Below are 24,141 nucleotides of genomic sequence, written 5' to 3'. Positions count from 1 at the left end.
CATTAGTCCACCAAAAAAAAAAAAAAAGTTTAAAAATATAATCCCTGAGCTAGGGGTGGTGGCACACACCTTTGATCCCAACACTCAGGAGGCAGAGGCAGGCGGATATCTGAGTCTGACAACAGCCTGGTCTACAGAGCGAGCTCCAGGACAGCCAGGGCTACACAGAGAAACCCTGTCTCAAAAAACCAAAAAATAAAAATAATAATAATTATTATTGTATATATAAAGAAAAACAGGTAAGAAGGTGATTCATCCCTTTACCCCCTGCCTTGGCAAAGTCTGCAAATGAAAGATTATGTAAAATAAAAATACATACTAGCTCGCTTTAAATCAAGACCACATCACTAATTGTGCTTCAGTCAACTTAACCTGAGCATCAGAGGTTTTTTTCCCTCACATTTCCAGCAGCTCAGTCCTGCTGACCTGCCACATCTGCGGTAGAAACATCGGAGACATTTCCTGAATCCTAAACCACTACAAAAAAGTACTTTCTATAAATAAAAAAACAACCGGACAAAGCATTTGGAATGCTCAGAATATTATCATCTCTGTTGTTTATATGATTTCTTGGGAAGGCCAAATACATTTTAAAGGAATAAGGAAAACATTCAGTGTCAGTAACATTAAACAACATAACATTGTACCATAGAAAAAAAATGTATATTTATATAGAATAGGTCAATCCTGAGAAACAGTGTCAGCTCAGAAGTTCATGTCCCATCCATCCTCCTGTATGAGTCTGTTTTTGCTGAATACATACCTAGAAATCAAAGGTTAGCAGGCTATACATTCCAAAGCTCTAGTTAGATCTTTGCACTTAATCTAAGGCTACATACAGTTTAGAGTAACATAGTTTCACGTGATGTTGTAAATACTCTGAGGTAAGATAGTAACAATTTAATTTGTTCTTGGCTGTATGTTGGCTCCCAAACAGTGCCCATATTTTTAAATGACGTCAACTGAAAAGGATGATATGGGGAAGGTGAGAGGTAAATAATGCTCATAATAAAATTGAAATCACTCTGACACGTAATGTAAGAAAGTATGCAGTTTCTGCCAAGTCCTCAGACCCAGGGATGGCTGTAAGTCATGCCCACAGCAAAGCACCACAAGTGTCAGAGCAAGGGCCAGGGTTCCCAAGTACCTTTAAGAAAGAACAGTCCAGCTGTACTGTGGCCTATCTTAGATATATTTACATTTAGGGATGTGAGACTTAAAATAAACACCACTTACTTTATCAGAAATATATTGTCTTCAAAAACCTGTTTCTTAAAATACTCATGTACTTTTATTTCATAATTCATAATTAAGATTCTCTCATGTTGTTTTCAACCTTAACCCCCAGAAAATAGAATTCAAAATTTACCAATTACTCTTATAGAACACTGTGAGTTTGTATGTGTGTGTGCACACATGTAAACACACACAGACACACATCACAGAAATTTAATCAAAACTAGCTTTATATTTTCATATGAGCAAACACGTGTGTAATATGATACTACAAGAATGGTAGGAAATTGTTTTATGTGTGTGAAAAAAATTCTCTGAAAACATTCTCCTTAAAGAGGACAGATAAAGAAATATTAAAATAGTATTAATTGAAATTTTTATAGTTACAAATACTGCCAAATATAGCAAGAAAAATTGTTTTTTTACTTCTAATGATAAACATTTAATGGAATGTACAAGTAATGCTTTTAAGTCACTTGCCCACATACTATAATATTTGTGCTTTTCATTTTTACATTTGTACCTTATGCAAACCCCCCATCATTTAAGGTGCCTTTCTTTTCACATTTTCAAGTTACTTTATAAACTCAGTAGGGTCAATAGTTTTCAGTTTGTAAACTCAGTAATTATATAATTTATTAATCTGATTGGACTTTTTACAGCAATTAAATATAGAATTTAAGCACATAATTTTAATAACATTTAAAATGTAAGCCTTCTTTTACATTAGCCCTAAAAGCATCTGATTTTTTTGTAAATAAGAGTAAATTATTAACAGTGAAATAAATGCAGCAATCTGTATGAGCACAACCGGTCTCGTTGTTCTTTTTCAAATGTTTCTAAGGGGACAGTGAAGTCAGGACCTGGCATCTCGTCACCGTGTGACAGTGTGAGCTGCTGCCTGGGCTGGACCGTCCCAGCTGACCGACTGACCGACCCCCGCACCCGAGTTTCTCACGGCTTTGGAACACTCATCACTCCACCGTACTGCTTCGCTTTATTTTCACGGAAAGGAGAATCTCCCCCTAACTGGTTACATCCGGGTTTTAAACACAACCGTCCGACTCCAGAGCTGCAGTCCGAGTTCTCGTGGCCACTCGAGCTACTCAAGGGCCATCCTCTTCATCTGATGGAGGAGGGCGTCTCGGGCCGAGTGCGCCTCCGCGAGCGCCGTTTTCGCTTGAGCCAGCTGCTGCTTAAGAGACTCGTTCTCCTCCAGGAGCTGAAATGACACAATTGAAAACAAGCGGCTGTCATCGCTTCCAGGAAATGTAACTATTTTATGTGGCATCACTTGGGATGGTAAACCACCCAGTGCTGATGAGCAAGTCCCCTTGGGCTGAAAATTGCTTCCAGGAGCCATTTGAAAGAACTTACTATGCAATTAAAAGTGTTCCTAAATTTTGACCCATTAATTCAAAATACTAATTAACTTCTCAATTTCAAATGTAACAGTGATTTAGTTTGGCCGTAACATCCTTGGGCCTCTGTCTTCAGTCACAGTGACCTCTTTCTCCCTTCTAAGCCTCTGTCCTCTGGCTTCTCTGCCAGCTCCTTCAACTTTACACCTTTCCCCATATTCCTCTTTCCATCTCTTAGGAAGAACCTGAGTTTCCACGGTCTATTAGAGTTCACAGTCGGTCACTTTCCCTCTCTTAGACGGCCTTTTCTATCCATAGGTTCAATGGCTCACAGACAAGAGACATCCTGGCCCAGAGCGACTCTCTCCTCATCTCCAGACTCACGTTCCCAATAACCCAGTAGGCATTTTCTTTCAGTGGTCAAAACTTTCTGAGTCTTCAAGTACTCTGCCCTCGCAGCACCACAGCGTAGGAAGATACAATGAACACTAAGAATGGTCGGTATTCACAGAGATCAATTACAGGTCAGTTTCTACACAGTCACTTCTGCCATCTAGGGAACCCTTGAATAGATCAATGCCCTCCTCCTCCTGCACAGAATTAGAGCTCTGCAGAACAGTGCTGTGATTTATAATTGCAGACAATCAGAAGCAACTTGAATGTTAAGAAATGTCAAACAGAAGGTTCAGAAATGATAATGTAATAATATAAGAAACATGCTATACAAGGCTAAGTGAAATACAGTATACACACTTGAAAACTAAGTAAGATTCTGGAAGGACAAAAAGACTGACAGTACTTCAAGAAGGAGGAGTAAACGGGATGTTTTCTTCCCTTGCTCAGCATCAATAACCCTAGGATCTAATGCTCACGCACAGCAAGTCATCAATATGCTTTATTTAAATGCATCAACGGTGTTTTAACCATCAGTATTTTAGTAACTGCCATGTGCTAGAATTTCCTATTACCTGTTTCCTTGTAAAGTCAAAAGCGCATTCAGGACAGCTGACGGACTGAGAAGGCCAAAGGACCTCTGGGCTTGTCTGAGTGGCCTGGGTGATACTGTGTTGCTTCCTCACGTCACACTTCCCACTGGTCAGCACCACTGAATCACTGCTGGCATTGTCTCGGAAATCAGCTCCAGTGTTAAACATGTGAGAATCTGATCAAACAAATGAAATGCTAAGATAACAATTCCAGGTCATTTGACAAATCTTTAAAGTTCTATTATGAAGCCTAATTTTAAAATGAGAATATAGCTGTTAGTATGAGGACCGTGGTATGTGGTAGAAAAATAGGGGAAGAAAAAACACAGTAAAATAAAAATCTCACTCTTTCAAAAGATCTCAAGACAATAACAACATGCCACGAAACTAAAAAAATAAGATCAAGATGCTTGTGACAGAGACATAAACAACCTGTACAAAATATTGGTAAAGTGAATAAATACCCCACATGTGAGAATATGAGGAGACCCTGGGCAAGTAGTAAGGAATGCAAGATTGCCTTACGTTAAAAAAAAAATCAAATAATTCTACACATGTACAGAGTTATAAGGGCTATGCGATCGCTTCAGAGCCTGTAGAAAAGGCTCCTGAGGGCTGGCATGGTGGCACATGTCCTTAATCCAGCACTTGGGAGGCAGACCAGGGCAGCCTGGTCAAGATGTGAGTTCAAGGACAGTCAAGGCTATGTAGTGAAAAAAACCAAAAATGAAAAAAGGCACTTGAAAAATCCTAAACCTTGGGAACAGAAGGAAATTTCCTCATTGTGACAGAGATAGACACCCCACAGCTGTATACTTGGTGGTACTTTTCCTTTGTCCAAATCAGAAACACGACAAGGATGTGTTTTCTTACAACCTCAATACTGTATGGTGATATTTTGTTTGTGCTCTAACAAATAAAGCTTGCCTGGAGATCATAGTGTAGAACTAGCCACTAGTTAACCATAGAGGCCAGGCAGTAGTGGTTCACACCTTTAATCCCAGCACTTGGGAGGAGGAAGCAGGAAGATCAGGAGTTCAAGGCCACCCTGGGCTACAGAGACTGAACCAGTATAAAAGAGAAACAAAACCAGGCAGTGGAAGCCCACACTTTTAATCCCAGCACTAGGGAGGTGGAGTCAGTAATATAAAGCAGGAGGAAACAGGAGCTCAGCCCTCTTCGTTCTGAGGATTCCGTAGAGGTAAGAAGTCTCTAGTGGCTGACTCCTTTACTTCACTGATCTTTCAGCATTTACCCTGGTATCTGACTCTGGGTTTTTATTATTAAGACCAATTAGAAACCACGTTACATTACTGCCCTGGAGGTTCCTAGCCATCACAACTGGGCAGGTAAGGAAATTAAGAAATTCAAACTGAAAGGGAGGAGAAAGACACTTACAGGTAATAGGATCTTGTACACACAAAAAGCATAAGGAATTGCCTAAAAAATTAAACAATTGGAGGGCTGGAGAGATGTCTCAGAGGTTAAGAGTGCTAGCTGCTCTTTCAGAGGTCCTGAGTTCAATTCCCAGCACCCACATGGCAGCTCACAACCGTCTATAGGATCTGATGATCCCTTCTGGTGTGCAGATATACATGCAAACAAAAAAACTGGTATACGTAAAAATAAACAAATCTAAATAAAAAACTAAACAATTAGAACTAATAATTCTGTTCAGCAAGGTTATAGAATTAAAAAAACAGTAGTGCAAAAATGAACTATATTTATGTACCACTATACAGAATAATCTTAAAATGAAATTAAGAAAATAATTCCAAGCTGGGCATGGTGGCGCACACCTTTAATCCCAGCACTCGGGAGGCAGAGGCAGACAGATCTCTGTGAGTTAGAGGCCAGCCTGGTCTTAGCCTGAGGTCCAGGACAGCCAGGACTTTCAAACAAAGAAATCCTGTCTCAAAAAAAGGAAAAAATAATTCCATTTAAAATATCTTCAAAATTGGCATGAGCCCTGTGTTCAAGTCCCAAAACCATCCAAAAATATTTTCAGAGAAAAGAATACTTAAATTTAGAAAAACTGTAGCATATCCTCTGGGCCACATGCAGCTGTGTCTGTCTATAGCCCCAGCCCTAGAGAGGCAGGTTAAAGACGCCGAGTCCCAGGCTGGCCTGGGCTGCAAAGGAAGACCATCTCACAAAACAAAAACCCTATAACTCTGGAAATTTAAATCATTGTTGCAGAGATTAAAGATGATCAAAACAGACAGAAAGCATTCCAAGGTCCACATACTGAAGACTTAATATTGTTAAGATGGCAATATTTTCCAACAGACTTATAGCTTTAAGGCAGTATCTATCAGAATCTGCGCTTGCTTCTTTGTGGAAATTATCAAGCTGTTTCTAAAACTCATGGAACTACAAGAGAATCCGGAGTCAAGTGATACTGAAGAAATACAACAGTAATGGATGACTTCCATTTCCCATGTCAACACTTCCTCTAAGACCACCTAGGAACCAAGACAGAGTAAAGCGGCCCTAAGGATGCATGGGATTGCAATATGGCTGAGAACCCAGAAGGAAATACCACCAACTCCAACTTACCATGTTGAGTTAAAGAGCTACATTTAAGAACCAAGTCTATAAAACTCTTAAAGGAAGGCATAAGGGTATGTCTTCGGGCTTGGTGATAGATTCCAAGGAAATCCAAAAGGGAACAGGAAAACTAGACTTCATTTGAATTAAATATGGCTGTGCTTCCCATCTAGTTAAGTTCTCAAGATGTGTTTATTTTGTTTTATATATTTGAGTTTTGCGTGTGCATCTGTGCATTTGTGTGTGGTAGAAGCCAGAAGAGGACATTAAATCCTCTAGAACTTGAACAGGTTTTCACCTAGGGCCCATGACCTACCTTGTCTAAGGTTCTTGGCCTCATTAACAGTATCAGGTATAAGCTCAATCTCATGGAACCGGCTTTAAATCCAATTAAAAATTGGTTGGTTACTATTATAATATGCATGCTACTACTGCAAGAGTGGGCGTATCTCACAACCAAGTTATTACTGTAGCTCATAAGGTGGGATGGATGCCTACTCTTCTCCCCACTAGTGTGTCCAGCACTGCCCAGCACTATGGATGCTAGCTAGCTAGTAGGAGTGAGTGAAGCTTCCAGTTGAGGACCAGCTCCAATCCTCCATATTCTATGCCACAAATATGCGGTGTCTTCAGCAACAGACCTAACCTTCAGAATGTGGAGAGTAACCAAGTTGGTTACGCTATATTGGCAACATGCTATAATGTTTAAGGAAGACTGTGGAACCCCACTGGCTAACAACTCAAGATGTAACCCATTCTGGGGGTTTTATTTGGTAGTACATTATGTCTAGTTGGGGTATTGTCTTCCTCATTATATGATGACTATATTTAAATTATATGTATGTGAAAGCTTCTACAGTCGTAGGTCACATGGCTTTCCAAAGGCCTTTAGTCCTACTAATCCTCCCATCCCACTTACTTCTCCCTTTATCCCTCTATAGCCTCGAAGAAGCCCTCTTTCCCCTGGTCCCTTCCTGGCTATGCAACCTCTGTGGGTATTCTAACTCACTCATGTCTAAAGCACAAAGCAGCATCCATATATAAAAGAAACATGCAATGTTGGTCTGTCTGGGTCTCAGGGACCTCACACGGGATGTATGTTTCTAGCTCCATCCATTTACCTGCCTATTTCATACTTTCATTTTTCTTAACAGCTAAGCAATTGTGTAGCCCAGGTGTTCCTATGGGGAAATGGAAGGCAGAGAAGAGAAAGTTCCTGGCTTGCAGGCCAGCTAGCCCGGAGTAGAGTGGTGAGGGACAGAGAGACTCGGTCTCAAATAAGATAAATAAGATAGACGAATGTGCACACACACACACACACACACACACACACACAGATGGGAGCAGGGTCACACAAAACCACAAAAGCCTTTCTTATTTTCATTCAAGACTCATCTGCAGAACAGGTATCAAGCCAACTACTGATGAGTTATTTCCAGGGTTTATATGTAAATATCGTAGACTAATGTGCCAAAAGCGTTCCTCGGTCATCACTACTGCCAATCCCTACAATGAGTGACGTAAGCATCAGCACGTAGATGACTCAGTGACGTCACTCTCTGTACCTCTGATGTGGAAAGAGCCGTCATCATTTCTCTCCACCACGAGGTGATCAATATGCAGGGTCACAGGGCTGGGCTGCAGGGACACTGTGCTGCTCCGGGGACTGTCGTCCTAGAGGTAACGGACACAATATTGGCGTGTTCTTATTAAAATATTAGAATAGTTGGTGCACGTCTTTAATCCCAACCCTCGGGAGGCAGAGGCAGGCAGATCTCTGTAAGTTTGAGCCCAGTCTGGTGTACAGAGTGAGTTCCAGGACAGCCAGAGCTACATAATGAGATCCTGTCTCAAAGGACAAAAATAATTAAAATAGTCAACTGAAATAAACATGACTTTAGTTCATTCTACTTTTAGTGAGTTATAAGTTTATAACTATATAATTTTAGTTTATATATCAAGAAAATTGCTCATTCGTTTTCATAAGTTCTACCAGAGGACATCATTTAGAGAAGGCATGATTTCAGACATGAATCAAAGTCCAGAGAAGGTAATGCAGACATTTCTGAGACCAGGAACTTAGCTCTTCGCGTACTTTTAAATTTATCTTTGTATTGGAAACTTGTATCTTCATTGGCATCACAGCGGCGACAGTGTCATCCTCCAAAAAGTGTTGGATATTCAACAGAGAAGAGGTCAGGAACTCGGTACTGAAGTTCTCTATGTGGCACTGGAGAAACCCATTTTTTTCCGCCAGCAGTGAGTGTATGACAGCACCAGGCCCACTCTGAAACCTCAGCGAAATCTCAGGAGAGGATTTGGGGTGAATTACAGCATTGTGGTCAGAACCTATGAAACAAACATAAAAAACTGGTACTTTGTAACACTACTCAAGAGAACATTATATGCCATTAAGATTATAGTAAAAATATCAAGGAAACTACATATTAAAGGAATGTATGAAGCAGCTTTAACATTTATTAATTTATATGATTCTAAAATATAAATAAGATATAAGCATCATAATTTCACTTTTTCTAGGTAATTTCCAAATACAATACTGGCAGCTTTTCTACATTGTCTACTTTCTCATGACAGGGAAAATCCACTCTGAAAGGATGTGCTCTTCAGACCAACCCCTGTGTGAGCACACAGCTTTGTCTCTGTAGTAAGATGACCGTGGCAAAGCGGCCAGGGCACTTCAAGTGACTCTAGGCTCTGCACCTTCCTCACTAATCCGGGCCTTAAACAATGTTAAACTACACAGATAAGATGTTATCGAAACATTCCTGAAGGACACTTAAAAGTCAAATCATAGTAAAGAATACATGTAACTCATGGATAATTACATTTATGTATAGCTTGACTTTGTTCCAAGAAAGAATTTGAGTTGGTTTACCAAGATAAACACCAACATCCAAGAACAAATTTTAAAACTTCAATATAAGTTTTATAGAACATCTGGGGAGATGGCTCAGCGGTTAAGAGCACTGGCTGCTCCTCCAGAGGATCTATGTTCAATTCCCAGCAACCACATGGTGGCTCACAACCATCTGTAATGAGATCTGGCGCCCTCTTCTGGTGTTCAGGCCAACATGCAGGCAAAACATTATACATAATAAAATTTTTTAAAAATCTCAAAAAAAAGGTCTGTTTACCCCTACCTCCCAGGATAGAAGTGACAGCGTACTTTCTGATATTATGCAAGCCAGTATTAATTTCTATACATTACGTATCATACAGAATTCTATACACATAGCAAAGAAAAATTTCACTCTGGCATTTTATTTAATATGGTTTTCCTTGAGCTGAGTCACAATAAAGACAGGACTATTAATGAGCCATGCATAGAACATAAGATAAATTTAAAACATATTAAGCATTTTGTGTGGAAAGTGGCTTAAAGAAACCCCTTACCAACTGGACGATTTCCAAGGTAATGCCGCAGACTGATGTTGCCTAACTGACTCGGCGTCACCTGGTTCACTTGAAGACAGATTTCGGTGTCTTCTCCTCGGATGTCAATCTCCCCGTTAATGCCAGTGATTTTAAACACCACAACTGACATCTATCAATGATTGTATAAATGCTGTTAGTACACCAAAGAAAATTAAGAATAATAAACAAAACACCTATTAACCTCTACAAATACGATTCTGACTTATCAATCAAAGTGCCCTTGCGGCCCGAAAAGCCTAGCGTTTGTGTTCTACAGCTTGAGCGTCTCCATTCAAAATCAGAAATCACTACTTTCCAGTGATAATGTGAGGCCACACAGAAAATTCCACACCATTAGGCTGTTTCACAAGACTATCAAAAACTGTATAAAATCACCTATAGGCTATGTGTATCAGGAATCTATGAGACATAACCAACTTTGCGTTTAGAATTGGGTTCTATACACAAGATATCTTACACTTACTTGTAAAAATTTCTAAAATGCAAAAATTTGACTACTTCTGTACCCAAGAATTTTGGACAAAGGATGTTCAATCTTGGTAGAAAAACCCTAGCTGCTTTTGTTTTCAATCAGTAAAGAGAAAGTATTTTGGTTACAAAGAATAATAAGGTGACATTTCCACACATGAATGGAGGTTCACTGAAAGTAGGGTATGTCTAAATCCTTTCATAATATTTCACTGTGTCAGAACAGCTAAAAAAAACTAGCAACCTATTTCCTCTGGAGAAGGACCTGCATTGTAAAGACTGACTACCATCTGTGCCATCAAACTTTTAGAAAGTATACTCAAAGGGAACTAAAATATCCATCAAATATAAGCGAGACAGAAGATGGAAAAAATGAAGAACAGACCTGCTCCCCACCCTTCTTCAGTACAAACAAAACGAACGTAGACAGTAAAGCACAGGAACAGCCAGTTGATTAAGCGGAAAGAACTTTCAAGAGTAGAGGCAGCAAAGTGACTCATTAGCATTGATGCAATCACTGTATGAGGCCCTACGATGTGCATGCATCTAGATGAAGGACAGACATTGATGCAATCACTGCATGAGGTCCTACGGTGTGCATGCATCTAGATGAAGCACATCCCAGACCTCGGGGATGATTACCAGGTCATCGCGGCTCTCCGGAGCGCCCTCTGAGTTGGTACTGATGGCGTCTGGAGAGGCCTCCCCACCACTCTGCATGTTTACACTGGTGTTCACACTCTCTGCCGGGCTCTGGTCATTTGTATTTGAGTTCCTTTTAATTGCTGAAATAATACAAAAGTAAATTAATAAATTAGAATCTCTATATATGTTCCAGCAATGTTTATATTTATCAAAAATGGACTACCCCCTTTACCTCTTTCAAGCAAAGCTTTGTTTAAATAGCACTAAGCAAATTAGGTCAAATTATGGTCTCTTAGTATAACAATCAAACATCAGAGATACTGCGCAGGCTAGATTGATATCAAATTGACACACCCATAGCCATCTGAGAGAAAGAAACCTCAACTAAGAAAATGCCTCTAAGATAGGGCTGTGAGCATTTTCTTAATTAGTGATTGACGGGGAAGGCCTAGCCCATTGTGGCTGGGGCCATCCTTGGGTTGGTGGTCCTGGTTTCGATAATAAAGCAGGCTGAGCAAGCCATGGGGAGCAAGCCAGTGAGCAGCACCCCTGCATGGCCTCTGCATCAGCTCCTGCCTCCAGGATCCTGCCCTGTTTGAGCTCCTGTCCTGACTTCCTTCAGTGATGAACAGCAATGCTGAAGTGTAAGCCTAAAAAACCCTTCCCTCCGCAGCTTGCTTTGTGGTCATGGTGTTTCGTCACAGCAGTAGAAACCCCAGCTAAGACAAGATACCCCAGCCTTAAATCTGGGACGACGACGACGACAATGACAGTAAGAATGAGACAGAGAGGCAGACCCCTGCTGCTGAGGCACACTGCTGTAACGGGGGTGCTGTCACGCCCCATCCCCACCTCCCCACCCTGCCCCGCCTCAGTCGGGGTGCCTCTCTGACTTCCGGGACAGCTCGCCGTGACTTTTCAGCCGCCTAAATGTTTCAGTGTTGTGCTTCCGTGCACCTCAGGCTCTCTACGGTAACAGATCATTTCTGTGTCTGTCACAGACTAGTACTGTACAGTACATAGAGAACTGTCACAAAGACACACTCCTACCAGCCCCGACTCAGCACTGTGCTCACTACACACCTATCTGCTCCCCCCTGCTGGTGGTCAGTGTGGAATGCTCGGGAGGTTGTCCGCCTGACGTGGCACCACAGAAGGTGTTTGTGATGGTAACTGTGGTATATGATGTTAATAGAGCATTTCAGAGTCTTCCTCACAGTCCAGGGATTAAGGGTTCTACGATGGAAAGCTTTGCTAAACTGTACAAAATGTGAAACAGCTTTCCAGGCACAGGTCAGCAAGATGGCCTAGCCTGACAAGGTGAGTTTGTCCCTGGAATCCACATGGTGGAGGAGCGGGACAACTTCTGCAAGCTGCCCTCTGACCTCGACACGCAGGCCATGGAAAACGTGCGCTACCCTGCCCCCGACACTCCAACCGGCAGGTAAATGGAAGGAAAGAAAAAGGAAACAGATGTAGGAAAACTAAACTGAGCTCAAATCATAAAGAACAGTTTCAGAAAGAACTAAGGAGTCTAAATTTCACAGCCTTGAAGCAATGAGAAGTTCCTGAGATTAAACTGGAAAATAATATGATCAGATTTATATTTGGGGGAGTAATCTGCTTATGGAATGGGGGGTGGGGAAACAACCTACAAATGACCAAAGGAAGATGTGGGAGACTCACTGAACAGCCACCAGGAGGTTACATACTCTAGGAATACAGGGCCGGACGGACAGAAACCACGTCGTCTGTCTGTCCGCCTGACGTAATTATCAATCACTGGTGTAACGGTAAGTACTCGAGTAGCACTTCTTGTCAGCGCGTTCCTCGCTGGTTACCTTTGCCCAACAACACGTGGCTATCGCTTCCGTCGCTCTCCAGCTGCTCTTCCAGCATCATGCTGTCCAGTGAGACGGTGTCCAGGGAGACCTGGGAGGCGCTCCTTTTCATGGTCTTGGAAGAAACTGAGAGTGGAGCTGGGGTGGCTGGGCAACGTTCCTTAGCTTTCACACTGTTAGCAAACAAAATTAAGAGGAAATTACTGCAGGTGTAGAAAAGAAGTTCACCTGAAAATACTCTCAAGAGCGAGCTGCGGGGAGAGCCAGTGCCCTCTAGTCCCAGCCCTGGGAGGCAAAGGTGAACGGGGCAATGGCCTCCTCGCCCTGCCAGGCCATCAAGGAAGACAACTTGTAGTAAAGCTAGCGTATCACACAGCATCCAAAAATACCACCAAAACGTAGAAGCTCAAAGGCTTCCCCCGATTGGGAAAATAGACTCCTTTAATTCTACCAAAGGCACATCTTGTCATGAGGTTCCCTGCTCCCAAACAGAAGAAATAAGTAAGCCAAAGGAAGGACAACAAAACTAAAACCATCTACATCCCAACGGTGTGGTTACCTTAAAGAGGACTGGGACTTAAGTGCTCTGGCCGTGGGCACCTCTTCTTTACTGTCCTCCAGGTTCTCAGGGAGGGAAGCCCCTTCAGGAAGGAGCGCTTCGGCTCTGAAAATTGACTCGATCGCTTCACTTCCTTTACCAGCTGAAGCATTTGAAGGTGCACTCTGACTCCCGCCGCCATTCAGGGAAAGCACATGGGAGTCACCTCTGTGGTTGAAGGCGCTGGCCGAGTCCGTGCGGGCCGCGTCCTTCCCGGGACTCTCCTCTGACGTCACTTCTCCTGAGGCCCTCTTGTAGACGAGGCCGCTGCTCTCATCCTCGCTGATCTTCCCTAAGTGTTTGTCTGATATGTAGTCCAGAAACAACGTGCCCGTCTGCAGGTTCGTGTCGCTGGCTGATTTGAAGAGCAGAGGATCCTTTAGAGGGACGTGGCTAAGGTCAACACTCATCGACCTGTTGTCGGACATGTGATTCAGAGGAGCGTTTCTGATTCGATGGACACCGCCACCACCTTGTTTCCTCCTGGAAGACGAAAACCCCCCGTTTTCCGAGGGCAGGTAGTCGGGGAGCAGCGGGCTCACACCTTCAGAAGCGGGAGAGCGCAGCGTGCTGGCGTGGTCCACGGGGTGCAGCAGCAGGGCCAGCTCCGCACTCCTCAGCAGAAGCCCAATGCAGACGGAGGTCTGAGAGGCAGGGCTGCCGGTCACGGCCTCCACGTCCTTCCGCAGGGTGTCCGAAAGCACAACCAGCGACTCGTGTATGAAGAGCAGCAGCAGATATTGGTAGTGATTGAGCTGCATGCTGACATGTTTATGAACACGGACCAGGACGTGGACATCCGCGTCTGAAGACGAAGAGGGAAACCTTAAACACGGTTCTGACGCGGGTCTCGGACCACCGTTGGTCAGAGGCTCCGACTCCGTACTGTAGTACTCCTTCAAGAGCTTCTTCCGCTTCATTCGGCCAGCCAGGTCACTGGATTCACTCTGTGAGGAATTAAGAGACGCTTGCTCACAAGTCTGGAGCTCCTTCTGCAACTCGGCATATCTCGTTGGTTGGCAAATCCAGATAGACAGAGGGAAGGAGTCTACGAAGCTTATTGGCCGCCCCTTTCCGCTTTTCATCCCTTCGTAGTCTATCCAAAACTGGGAGAAGTACACCGCCCACACATCGGTGGCAGCAGACGTTTTCAGAGTGTTCTTATTCAACTTGGGAATGATATTCCCTTTATAAACTTCATGCATTTTGGTATCTTGTTCGTGAGCATGTCTCTGGAAGATGGGATGAAGAAGATTAAAACTGTCACAGGATTTGGGGAATCTAGTGTAGGTTTTGCTAAAGAAGTCGCAGTCTTTGAAGTCTTGAAACAAGGCCTCGAGATCCGAGTGGCGGCAGTGGGGGCAGTGCCTGGTGTTGGTGGCAGTCATTTCCGAGCTCTGGATAGACACCGTGTGGGGCTGATCTTGATGGCAGCCTGCTTTCACTTCAGAAGGGATGACAAACTGGAAGGGAAACAGTTCGTCTACTTCAATTTACAAATCCCAACATCTTCATAAAACACAAGAAAGACTTGCAATTCTGTTTATGATACTTTCCCCAAAATACTTCCTTCCTCTCCTGATATAAATCCCAACTTCTCCCTCTGCTGAGTCTTCTAATAAATTAGGTTAACGAATTCACCACTGAAGAAGAGGACACACATCTTGCAAGACATCACGTGTGTTAATAATGCTCATGATTATGTATTTTTAATCATGCAATAATCAGAAAAATCCAGGTGTGGAGGATGTAGCTCACTGATAAAAATGCATGCTATTATATACAAGGCCTTAGATTTGACATCCAGCACCACAGTGCATAAGTGAATAGGTAAATAAATAGATGCATTTTTCAAAACTTACTAAGTGTTTATGAGTACACAGGGAAAAACTAAGTCTGAAAAACAATACTGATATTATTGTTAGTATTTTTAAATCCAAGTGTTTTAGGAGATGACAAGATAAATGACAAATGAGACAGACAGATGTCATCAGACTTGGATGTCTGGGCTGGTGAGAGCGCACATCTGTAATCCCAGCACCAGATAAATGACAGACGAGACAGACGGATGTCATCAGACTCGGCTGTCTGGGCTGGGTGAGAGAGCTCACATCTGTAATCCCAGCACCAGATAAATGACAGATGAGACAGACGGATGTCATCAGACTCGGCTGTCTGGGCTGGGTGCAAGCACACCTGTAATCCCAGCAGTAGGGAGAAACAGGCAGTTTTGTTCTGTCAAGAGAACAAAACTAAAATGATGGTCAAACTTACTGAGATAATTCTCAAGAGTGAACTGAATCTAGTCTTTGAGTGTTCCTATCAAAGAGTTCAAAGTGGTTTCTGGGTACTGTTTATACCCGGAAACTACAATGATCGTTATTTAGTTTGATCTCAAATGCAGTTCTATCTCAATTTATGCTAAACTGAGAAGATTTTTTATTTATGCCAGGAAATGTGGGCTATTTTTTGTATAATTTTTTTTAAAAAGAGGTTACAGTATATAATACATCAACAACAGACCTTGCAATAAATTGTCAGTTATGTCCAGGGTTTTCTCCATTTACTAATCTGTTTTATATTTTAATCTTTTCCCTTTAAAAATCTAAGAATGTACACAGCTCAGATTAGCAGCTACTTACAATTAAAAAGCCACTTTTTTGTTAACTTTGGATATAAATAATGGAATAATATGAACAAATACAACTCATACAATTTAAAAACTTTGTTGCATATTTAACCTTTTTTAGAAGAAAAAATGTATAAACCCCGTAGGGGGGGAAGGACTAAAGATTTTTGAAGAGCTCTTTTGTAACATTTGTTTGTTTGTTTATATTTAGTGTTTATATACAGAGGTGTGTGGAGGTCAGGGGACAACTTGCAGGAGTCAGTTTTCCTTCCATAGTGTGTGGGACCTGAGGACTGAACTCAGGTAGGTCATCAGGCTTGGCTATCAGCACTCTACCTGCTGAGCCAACCCACGAAATATTTACATTTTACTGCTATATCTTACTTCAAGATAAACAGTTAGAGAAAAATTAAAATCATAAATAAACAAATGGGAAGAAAAGCAGTCCCTTAGATTTTCTATAACTGCAAATCAAAATTCGATCTTAAATTTCAACATAAAAATTGAAGATTAAGCCGGGCGGTGGTGGCGCACGCCTTTAATCCCAGCACTCGGGAGGCAGAGGCAGGCGGATCTCTGTGAGTTCGAGGCCAGCCTGGTCTCCAAAGCGAGTTCCAGGAAAGGCGCAAAGCTACACAGAGAAACCCTGTCTCGAAAAACCAAAAAAAAAAAAAAAATTGAAGATTATAGTTAAGTTTATTCACATCTAAACACTGTGTTATATCCTGAAATTATAACACTGTCAGTTGTATTTCTATAAAAATGGCTTTGCCCTCAGCTAGGTGTAATGGCACATGCCTTTAATCCCAGCACTTGGGAGGAAAAGGCAGGCAGATGGATCTATGTGAGTTCCAGGCCAGCCTGGTTTATATAGTGAGTTCCAGGACACCAGCACTACACAGTAAAACCCTGTCTGTCTGTCCGTCTGTCCGTCTGTCTCTCTAACCCCTCTTACACACACACACACACACACACACACACACACACACACACACACACACGAAGAAAAAATGGCTTTGTTTTCAAAGCCTCTTGTATACAATACCTTTAGCATTAAGCCATCAACTCGAATATCAACGTGCTCATCAGACTTTGAATTGTCATTCAACTTGTACACAGCCATGAACTGATTAAGACTCTGCTTTAAATCTAGTAGAAACTGGTTTAACCATAAAATGCTTCTTTCATCTACAGTAAACTGTAGAGCATTCAGCTGGCTATACAGGTTGGGAGACGGAACTGTGGAGAAAAGAATGATAAGCACCATTAATGAACAGATGGTTATATTTCCTGAGAGAAGATATTCTTAACAAGTTGCATTCTTTCTTAATAAACATCACATATGAAGTTAGATACGTGGCTAACAGCAAATACAGACAGAAGACGTTTTTCAATGCTTCATTAACTGAAAAATATACTTTAAAGTAAAATTAAATGTATAAACAGGAAGTACTATTAGATTCATACAGAAGCAAACTTCTAAAAACATCACCTTTTAAAAACACTGTCAAATTCACGGCCCATGTGACCTGTCTGTAAATCCTTCACTATCTGCATCGCCCTCTGTGTCCTCTACAGCCAGTCTGTTAGGAAAGCCATGTGCTGGACAAAAAGCCCAAGAGGAAGGAGCGTGAGCAACTCACTTCCTCTTTAGTAAAGGCCTAGAACAAAGCTTTGGGCAGAGCAGTAATTCAAGTGTCTCGAATAATCTGTTAATACACACTAAACTAATGCTGATAATTAAAGGGAATTTCACTTCTGAAACCACAAGTATATTAATCATGAAAGCTACAGGTTTCCGAACAGTTTGACAAGGTCTTTATTCTGTAAAACTAAGAATCCTGACAGAGGACCCCAATTTTCCCAGTAACACGTGACACACCAAGTGAGGCTCCCCATGGTTTCTAATAACAATGGTTCATAGTTATGATAATCATAACTAATAGTTCAACAACAAATTGAACTATTCTTTCAATTTATTGGTACTAACTCCTACAGAACCCGCTTGTATTCTTAGTTGGATACATATAGATTTGTGTTGTTCAAAAGAAAAAGGCCTTTATTCCAGGGATGAGGTGAATGTCTTTCCACAGTGACACATCTGTACTCCCACAGGCCTAAGACCAATGGTGTAGGCTGAGGACGGACTGAAACTGCCCGGACTGCCCTTAACTCATTCATGCCGGGAGCTGGAGCCCGGTAACTGGAAGAACTTGAAAGACAGAAGGAGCAGCCAGTGAGATGGTTCTCGGGGCTGTGAAGATGACGAAGGTGACATAAGTAGACAGGTGGGATTATTGGTCCAAGGACAAACTGTAAGAACAGAATATACGCCTGGAAGTAAAATGTGGACCTAGACAGCAGACATCCCTTCATCAGTCTGATCTGTAACAAAACTGAGTATGAATGGAATAAGGAATTCCACTGGGATGGTGGATGCCCAGCGCACATCACTGTCAGCAATGGCAAAATTCCTATAGCATCTGGGCTAAGGCATCTTAATGATATCCAAAGACAATACAAAGCTTCCACAGGCATACAGTTCATTTTAATGATCTAAACTTATCTAAAACAACTACTTCCTATGCATATAAATGTCTCAATTAAGTAAAGGAATCCTAGCAGGTAAGCATGAGTTGGGCTTTTGTAAGGATATAACAACTATGCACACGTGCATTATGTTTTCAAGTGGTCGGAGAGGAAACACACCACAATGCTGCCTTTTGTTGTTAAGGCACCATGAGTTAAACACTAACCTGAAGTACATCAAACTGAATTTAGGTCCACAAGGTGAAAACATGGTTAAAAAAAAATGTCAGGTGGCAAGAAACTATGTTTCTGAAAAGTAAAACCTTAAGGAGAGGCAGGAATGGTGTGCTCTCTCCATCCCAGAGAATCGGGAATGGTATGTTCTTCCTATCCTGGAGAATCAGGAATGGTGTGCTCTTTCCTCTCTGTACATCCATATACATGATAAATACTTTGTTTAGAGTCTTTGTGTTAAGTGACCAGTGCAGTAGCACATGCCTTTAATCCGAACACTGGAGGCAGAGGCAGGAGTTCAAGGCCAGCCTGGTCTATATAGCAAGCTCCAGGACAGCCAGGAATACATACAGAGACCCTGTCTTTAAAAAAAAAAAAAAAAAAAAAAAAAAAGTAAAGCAAGAAAATAGGTATATGGGTATGTAATTTTGAGATTAAAGTCAGTCTTAAAAATGTTTTAGGAGAGAGAGAATGCATGCACAGAATTTCAGATCAAATTAAGAAAAAGAAATCCCAACATGTAGGAAACCAAAAGAAAGAATGAATATTCTACCAATAATCTGCATTTGACTTTGGGGACTTGTATTCATCTCTTCACTCAATTCATAAAAGCAAAAAAGATTCACCAAAGGTCTACATTTTATGCATTGTGCTAAGGACAAAGAACATAAGAGAAATAAAGCAGGTCTAATTCCATTAAAATTTCTATACATGAGATAAATACAAAATGAAAAAAGTGATTCAAGCCTCTCAGAGACCAGTTGTGATGCCAAGGTGTTTGTCTTTAGTAATAAAGGAAAGTAGAGTGCGGAGGAGAATGCTTCACACTCTGGCAGAGAGGGAAGGAGGGAGGGAAGGGATTTGTAATTAAAGATGGTGATGGCAGCAGCCTAGAGAAGACTAGAGAGCAAATGTAGCCCCCAAGCTGGGCACAGAGAAGGAAGGACACTGAGCAGCAGAGGGCTCTATGTGGTATTTCCAAGAGGGTCTCCAGATGACCGGGTAGCTCAGAGATATTCCTATTCTTATTTGTTGTTCTGGTGGGTGTCTGTTTGTCTTAGGCTGTGGTGATGCTGGGGACTAGAAGAAGGCATCAGAGATGCCGGGTGAGCATTCTAAACTAAGTCATATCTCAGCCCTAAAAACGTATCAACTTAGCTAGCAGAATCCTTTACTGGACTATAATCTTCAAGGAAGGGGGCAGGATGCAAATCAAATATGAAAAAGAGGCACATGTGTTAAAAACAAGTTCAAGAATACTGTATTTCTATGAGCCAAACTGCACACCCCACCCCATGCCTCCAAACTATTGTTTACGTTTTTAGATTCGGTAGCTCAGTGATTATCTGGAGCCAGAGCTCCTGAAGAGGAATTAAGGCAAAGTGAGTCCATGTGAGAGGACCTTGTCCAGTGTGCCTGATACACAGTGGTACACACCTTTAACCCCAGCACTTAGGAGGCAGACACCAGAGGACAACCTGGTCAATACAGCAACTTCCAGGCCAGCCAACCAAGGCTACACAGTGAGATCCTGTCTCAAAAATGTTTAAAGGAAGTCATATAACCTGGAAACTAGTCTTAACTCAAAAAAAAAAAAGAACCTTACTTGCAGAATGATGTGTTTTAATTAAATACAGCCATCACTGAGGGGTTCCAGCAAAATGAGACAAGGACAGACAAATGACTGTCCCAGGCCCTGGGGAACAGTGCGGTACTGTGGGAAGGAAGCAATGGGTAGACCACGCCTGGGGTTCAGTTGTGCCGTTTCATTAGAAGACACTGAGAAAACGTTTCAACCCCATCTTCTAAGAAGAATGGTGGAGAGAACAAGTGATAAATGCACATACACAGAAAAATGCTGGAAAACGGAAAACTGAGGGGGGCCTAGATGTCATCAGTTTGGCACAAATAAGGGCAAGTATAATAAAATACTAGACATTTCTCTAAAGTGATTTCTAGAATGCCTTATTTTATAATAAAAGCAAAAACAATTTCAGGAGCATCAAAAATTCGTGTTGAAACTAAAAGCCTACCTTCCTAAGTCGACACTGGGTGGGGAGATGGCCCAGCTGCTCTCCCGCAGGCCCCAGGTCTGATCACCAGCTCCTATGGGGCAGTTCAGAAGCACCTGTAACTCCAGTTCCCAGGCAGCTGACACCCTCTTCTAGCTTCCTCACACACTACACCAGGTGGTGCACAGACATGCATGCAGGCAAAACATCCATGCACATAAAGTGAAAACTTTTAAATAAATACATCAGCATTAAGGAAACAGACCAAGTCTTGCGAGGATGAGGACCTGAGTCCTCAGAAGCCATGAACAGAAGCCAGGTCTGCCCAGCTCTAAGCCCAGCATGGGGAGTAAAGGCAGAGGAGTCCCTGGGGCTTCGCAGCCAGCTGCCTAACATACCTGGTTATGTATAAGCCCCAGGCCAGGGAGACATCCTATCTCAAAAAACAAAGTGGGTCCAGCATGGTGGCACACACCCTTAGTCCCAGCCCTCAAGGAGAGGCGTGTACATCTATGAGTTCAAGGTCAGCCTGGTCTACACAGTGAGAGTACCAGGTCAGCGAGGGCTACATAATGAGACCCTGTCTAAAAAAGCCAAAGCAAAAACCAAGCAAACAAACAAACAAAAAAAAACCAAAGTGGACAGTGCATAAAAAAATGACACCTGAAGTTGGTCTCTGACCTGTATATGCATATATCTGTGTACCTGAACACACACAGACACACACACACACACACACACACACACGCACGCACGCACGCACGCACGCAAAGATCTCAACACAAAGGAAGACTTTATTTTGAAGAATTATGGTGAAATGAAACAAAAGCACATAATTTTAATATTCAAATAAACAAATATATAATCATTTTAACTGTGGGAAGCCAAAAGAGCCAAGAAAAATTCTTTACAACTAAAAGGAAACTTCAATTTTTTTTCAATTTTAGTAAAATGGAGATTTATAATTCTCACTTGTTTGCAAAGAAAAAAAAATGACAATTTTCTCCAATAACATTCATTCATACTTCATTTAACAAATAGGTAGTAAGCACAAAAAAAGCAAGAAAAAAGCAAATAAAATCAGTGACAAATGCCACAAGATTCCTGCCATCAAAGATGGCACAGTAGGGTGGAAAAAGAACATATGAGTAACTATTAACAATGTGTATAAATTTAGTATAAAGGGTATGTCCTTAACACAGTGATAAGAGTAGATTTTCCTGCATAAATTGATAAAACCAAAAATATTCATCCAATAATGAACAAACAATAGCTAAGTAAACTCTCTTACTTGGAAAATCTTTCCCATCTGGATAGTAATATTCTGTGAACTCTATATAGATAGCTGACATTTCTTGTGGAAGATACAGGGATTTTTTGTTGCAGGAAATCATACTTTTGGGGGAAGAACGACACTGCTCTGCTGTGGAGACCTGAGAAAACAAGTTTGCTTAAATTATACAGAATAAAGCCCTTCCCAAAGAACTTTCACAATGGACATACACATCACTTTGCATCTTAAAATACCATCTTAAAGTCTCTTCTGGGCTCTGTGGGTAAAGGTACTTGCTACCAAGCCTGATGGCCACATGGTGAAGAGAACAGAGTCCTACAAGTTGTCCTCACACCTCAACGTATCTGCTGTTGTGTGCAGAGGTCAAGGTGTGGGTGAACAAAAATAATAATTAAAATGAAATACCCACCAACCATTCAGAAAACTCTATAACCAATTCAGATCTTTACCAATTAAAAACTTAACTTGGATACACAGAGAAAACCTGTTCTGAAAAAAAAGAAAAGAAAAGGCTTCACTTTGTACATTATCTTTGGTAAACTTACTATTTTGAGCCTTAAAAATGACAGGAAACTAGCAATAATTGTATATTATTAGTCAATATAGATAAATAAGTGGCAGATTCAGGACACAGTGGATTGACAGCCAGAATAGTTTCTCAGTATATTCTTTATAATTCATTATAGGTCCTCTATTATTGTGAAAACATGTTAGAGTTTGCCATTCAGAAAGAAAAACTCTGCAGACAGATGATGGTGTAGTCACCTAATGTGAATATACTTAATGTCAATGAATTGTAATTTTAAAATAATTATAATGAGGGCTGGAGAGAGATGGCTCTTCCAGAGGTCCTGAGTTCAATTCCCAGCAACATGGTGGCTCACAACCATCAATAATGAGATCTGGTGACCTCTTCTGGCGTCCAGGCAAACGTGCAGACAGAACATTGCATACATAACAAATAAATAAATCATAAAATATTATTAGTATCATCATCATCATCACAAGCCGGGCAGTGGTGGCGCACGCCTTTAATCCCAGCACTCAGGAGGCAGAGGCAGGCGGATCTCTGTGAGTTCAAGGCCAGCTTGGGCTACAGAGCGAGATCCAGGACAGGCTCCAAAGCTGCACAGAGAAACCCTGTCTTAAAAAACAAAAACAAAACAAAATAAAAGAAATAAACAAAAATAATTATAATGGAAAAGTATGTCAATTTTACAGAAATAATTGATGTAAAACACCTAACTAAGCCGGGCGTTGGTGGCGCACGCCTTTAATCCCAGCACTCGGGAGGCAGAGCCAGGTGGATCTCTGTGAGTTCGAGGCCAGCCTGGGCTACCAAGTGAGCTCCAGGAAAGGCGCAAAGCTACACAGAGAAACCCTGTCTCGAAAAACCAAAAAAAAAAAAAAAAAAAAAAAAAACACCTAACTATAAATAGTTCAGTCAAATCATTTGATTTCTTAGTTATTCCCAAGAGGACTTATTTTTAAGGCCCTAGATATATTGTTTTCACATTGGGTTGGGGATGTGTACAATCCCTGAGGTTCAATCTCCAGCACTACACAATCCAGGCATGGTGCCTCATGCCTATAACCCCAGGACTCTGAAGGTGAAGCCATGAGAAAAAGTTCAAGGTCAACAAGGCTGGGACACAGGAGAGGCACTATAACAAAGAGAGTATTAATTCTCATCAGATGATGTTTTATCCATTGATTTATTGGGCTAAGTTAGTAGGCTTGGAAAATATTTTAAGTTTCATTTGTTCAACAAATGTGTATATTTCTTTTTCATTCATTATTATTATTGTGTGTGTGTGTGTGTGTGTGTGTGTGTGTGTGTGTGTGTGTGTGTGTCAGCGCACACGTGCCACGGTACACACGTGGCAGTAAGAGGACAACTTCAGGGAGTCGGTTCTCTCATCCCATCACGTGGGTCCCGGGCTCGGAGGCGAACACCTTCACCTGCTGAGCCGTCCTGCCAGCTCCGCGTGCGTCTATGTCTTGTGTGAAGTATTAAGAGAGTATATTTTCTGTTGACAATGTTTCTTCTTGAAATAATCCAATTTTCTTCTTTTTACACAAAGATTTGAGAAAGTTTACATTATATTATTCAAAAACTCCTCTGCACATACAGAAAAAAACCTAAATTATGTCAATTTAATAAACAAAAGTATATTTTAATTGTTAAAGTTATTAAAACGGAGATGAAATATCACTATTTTTTGTCACTTTTTTAAAAAATAATGTTTCTGGATACAGTTTCTTCACTACACTATGAACAATTTGAGATTATGAGTAC

General features: G+C 41.5%; 1 protein-coding gene across 2 annotated transcripts in view; it reads right to left on the bottom strand.

The window, feature by feature from the left end:
- Nucleotides 1-524: 524 nt before the first annotated feature.
- The window catches only part of Bltp3b (bridge-like lipid transfer protein family member 3B), a 74,978-nt gene continuing 51,361 nt past the window's right edge, over nt 525-24,141 (bottom strand). For both annotated transcript variants that reach the window (XM_006979821.4, XM_015998449.3), the window contains 10 exons: nt 21,840-21,981; nt 16,819-17,012; nt 13,106-14,607; nt 12,547-12,719; nt 10,703-10,845; nt 9,551-9,701; nt 8,229-8,482; nt 7,699-7,807; nt 3,566-3,759; nt 525-2,458 (listed from right to left, as the gene is read on the bottom strand). In XM_006979821.4, coding sequence (XP_006979883.1) covers nt 2,339-2,458; nt 3,566-3,759; nt 7,699-7,807; nt 8,229-8,482; nt 9,551-9,701; nt 10,703-10,845; nt 12,547-12,719; nt 13,106-14,607; nt 16,819-17,012; nt 21,840-21,981 — 2,982 coding nt within the window. In that variant the 3' untranslated portion in view covers nt 525-2,338. The remainder of the gene's footprint in view (nt 2,459-3,565; nt 3,760-7,698; nt 7,808-8,228; nt 8,483-9,550; nt 9,702-10,702; nt 10,846-12,546; nt 12,720-13,105; nt 14,608-16,818; nt 17,013-21,839; nt 21,982-24,141) is intronic.

The sequence above is a fragment of the Peromyscus maniculatus genome, chromosome 18, assembly GCF_049852395.1.
Source record: "Peromyscus maniculatus bairdii isolate BWxNUB_F1_BW_parent chromosome 18, HU_Pman_BW_mat_3.1, whole genome shotgun sequence".
NCBI lineage: Eukaryota > Metazoa > Chordata > Mammalia > Rodentia > Cricetidae > Peromyscus > Peromyscus maniculatus.
This window is presented reverse-complemented; position numbering and strand designations above follow the sequence as displayed.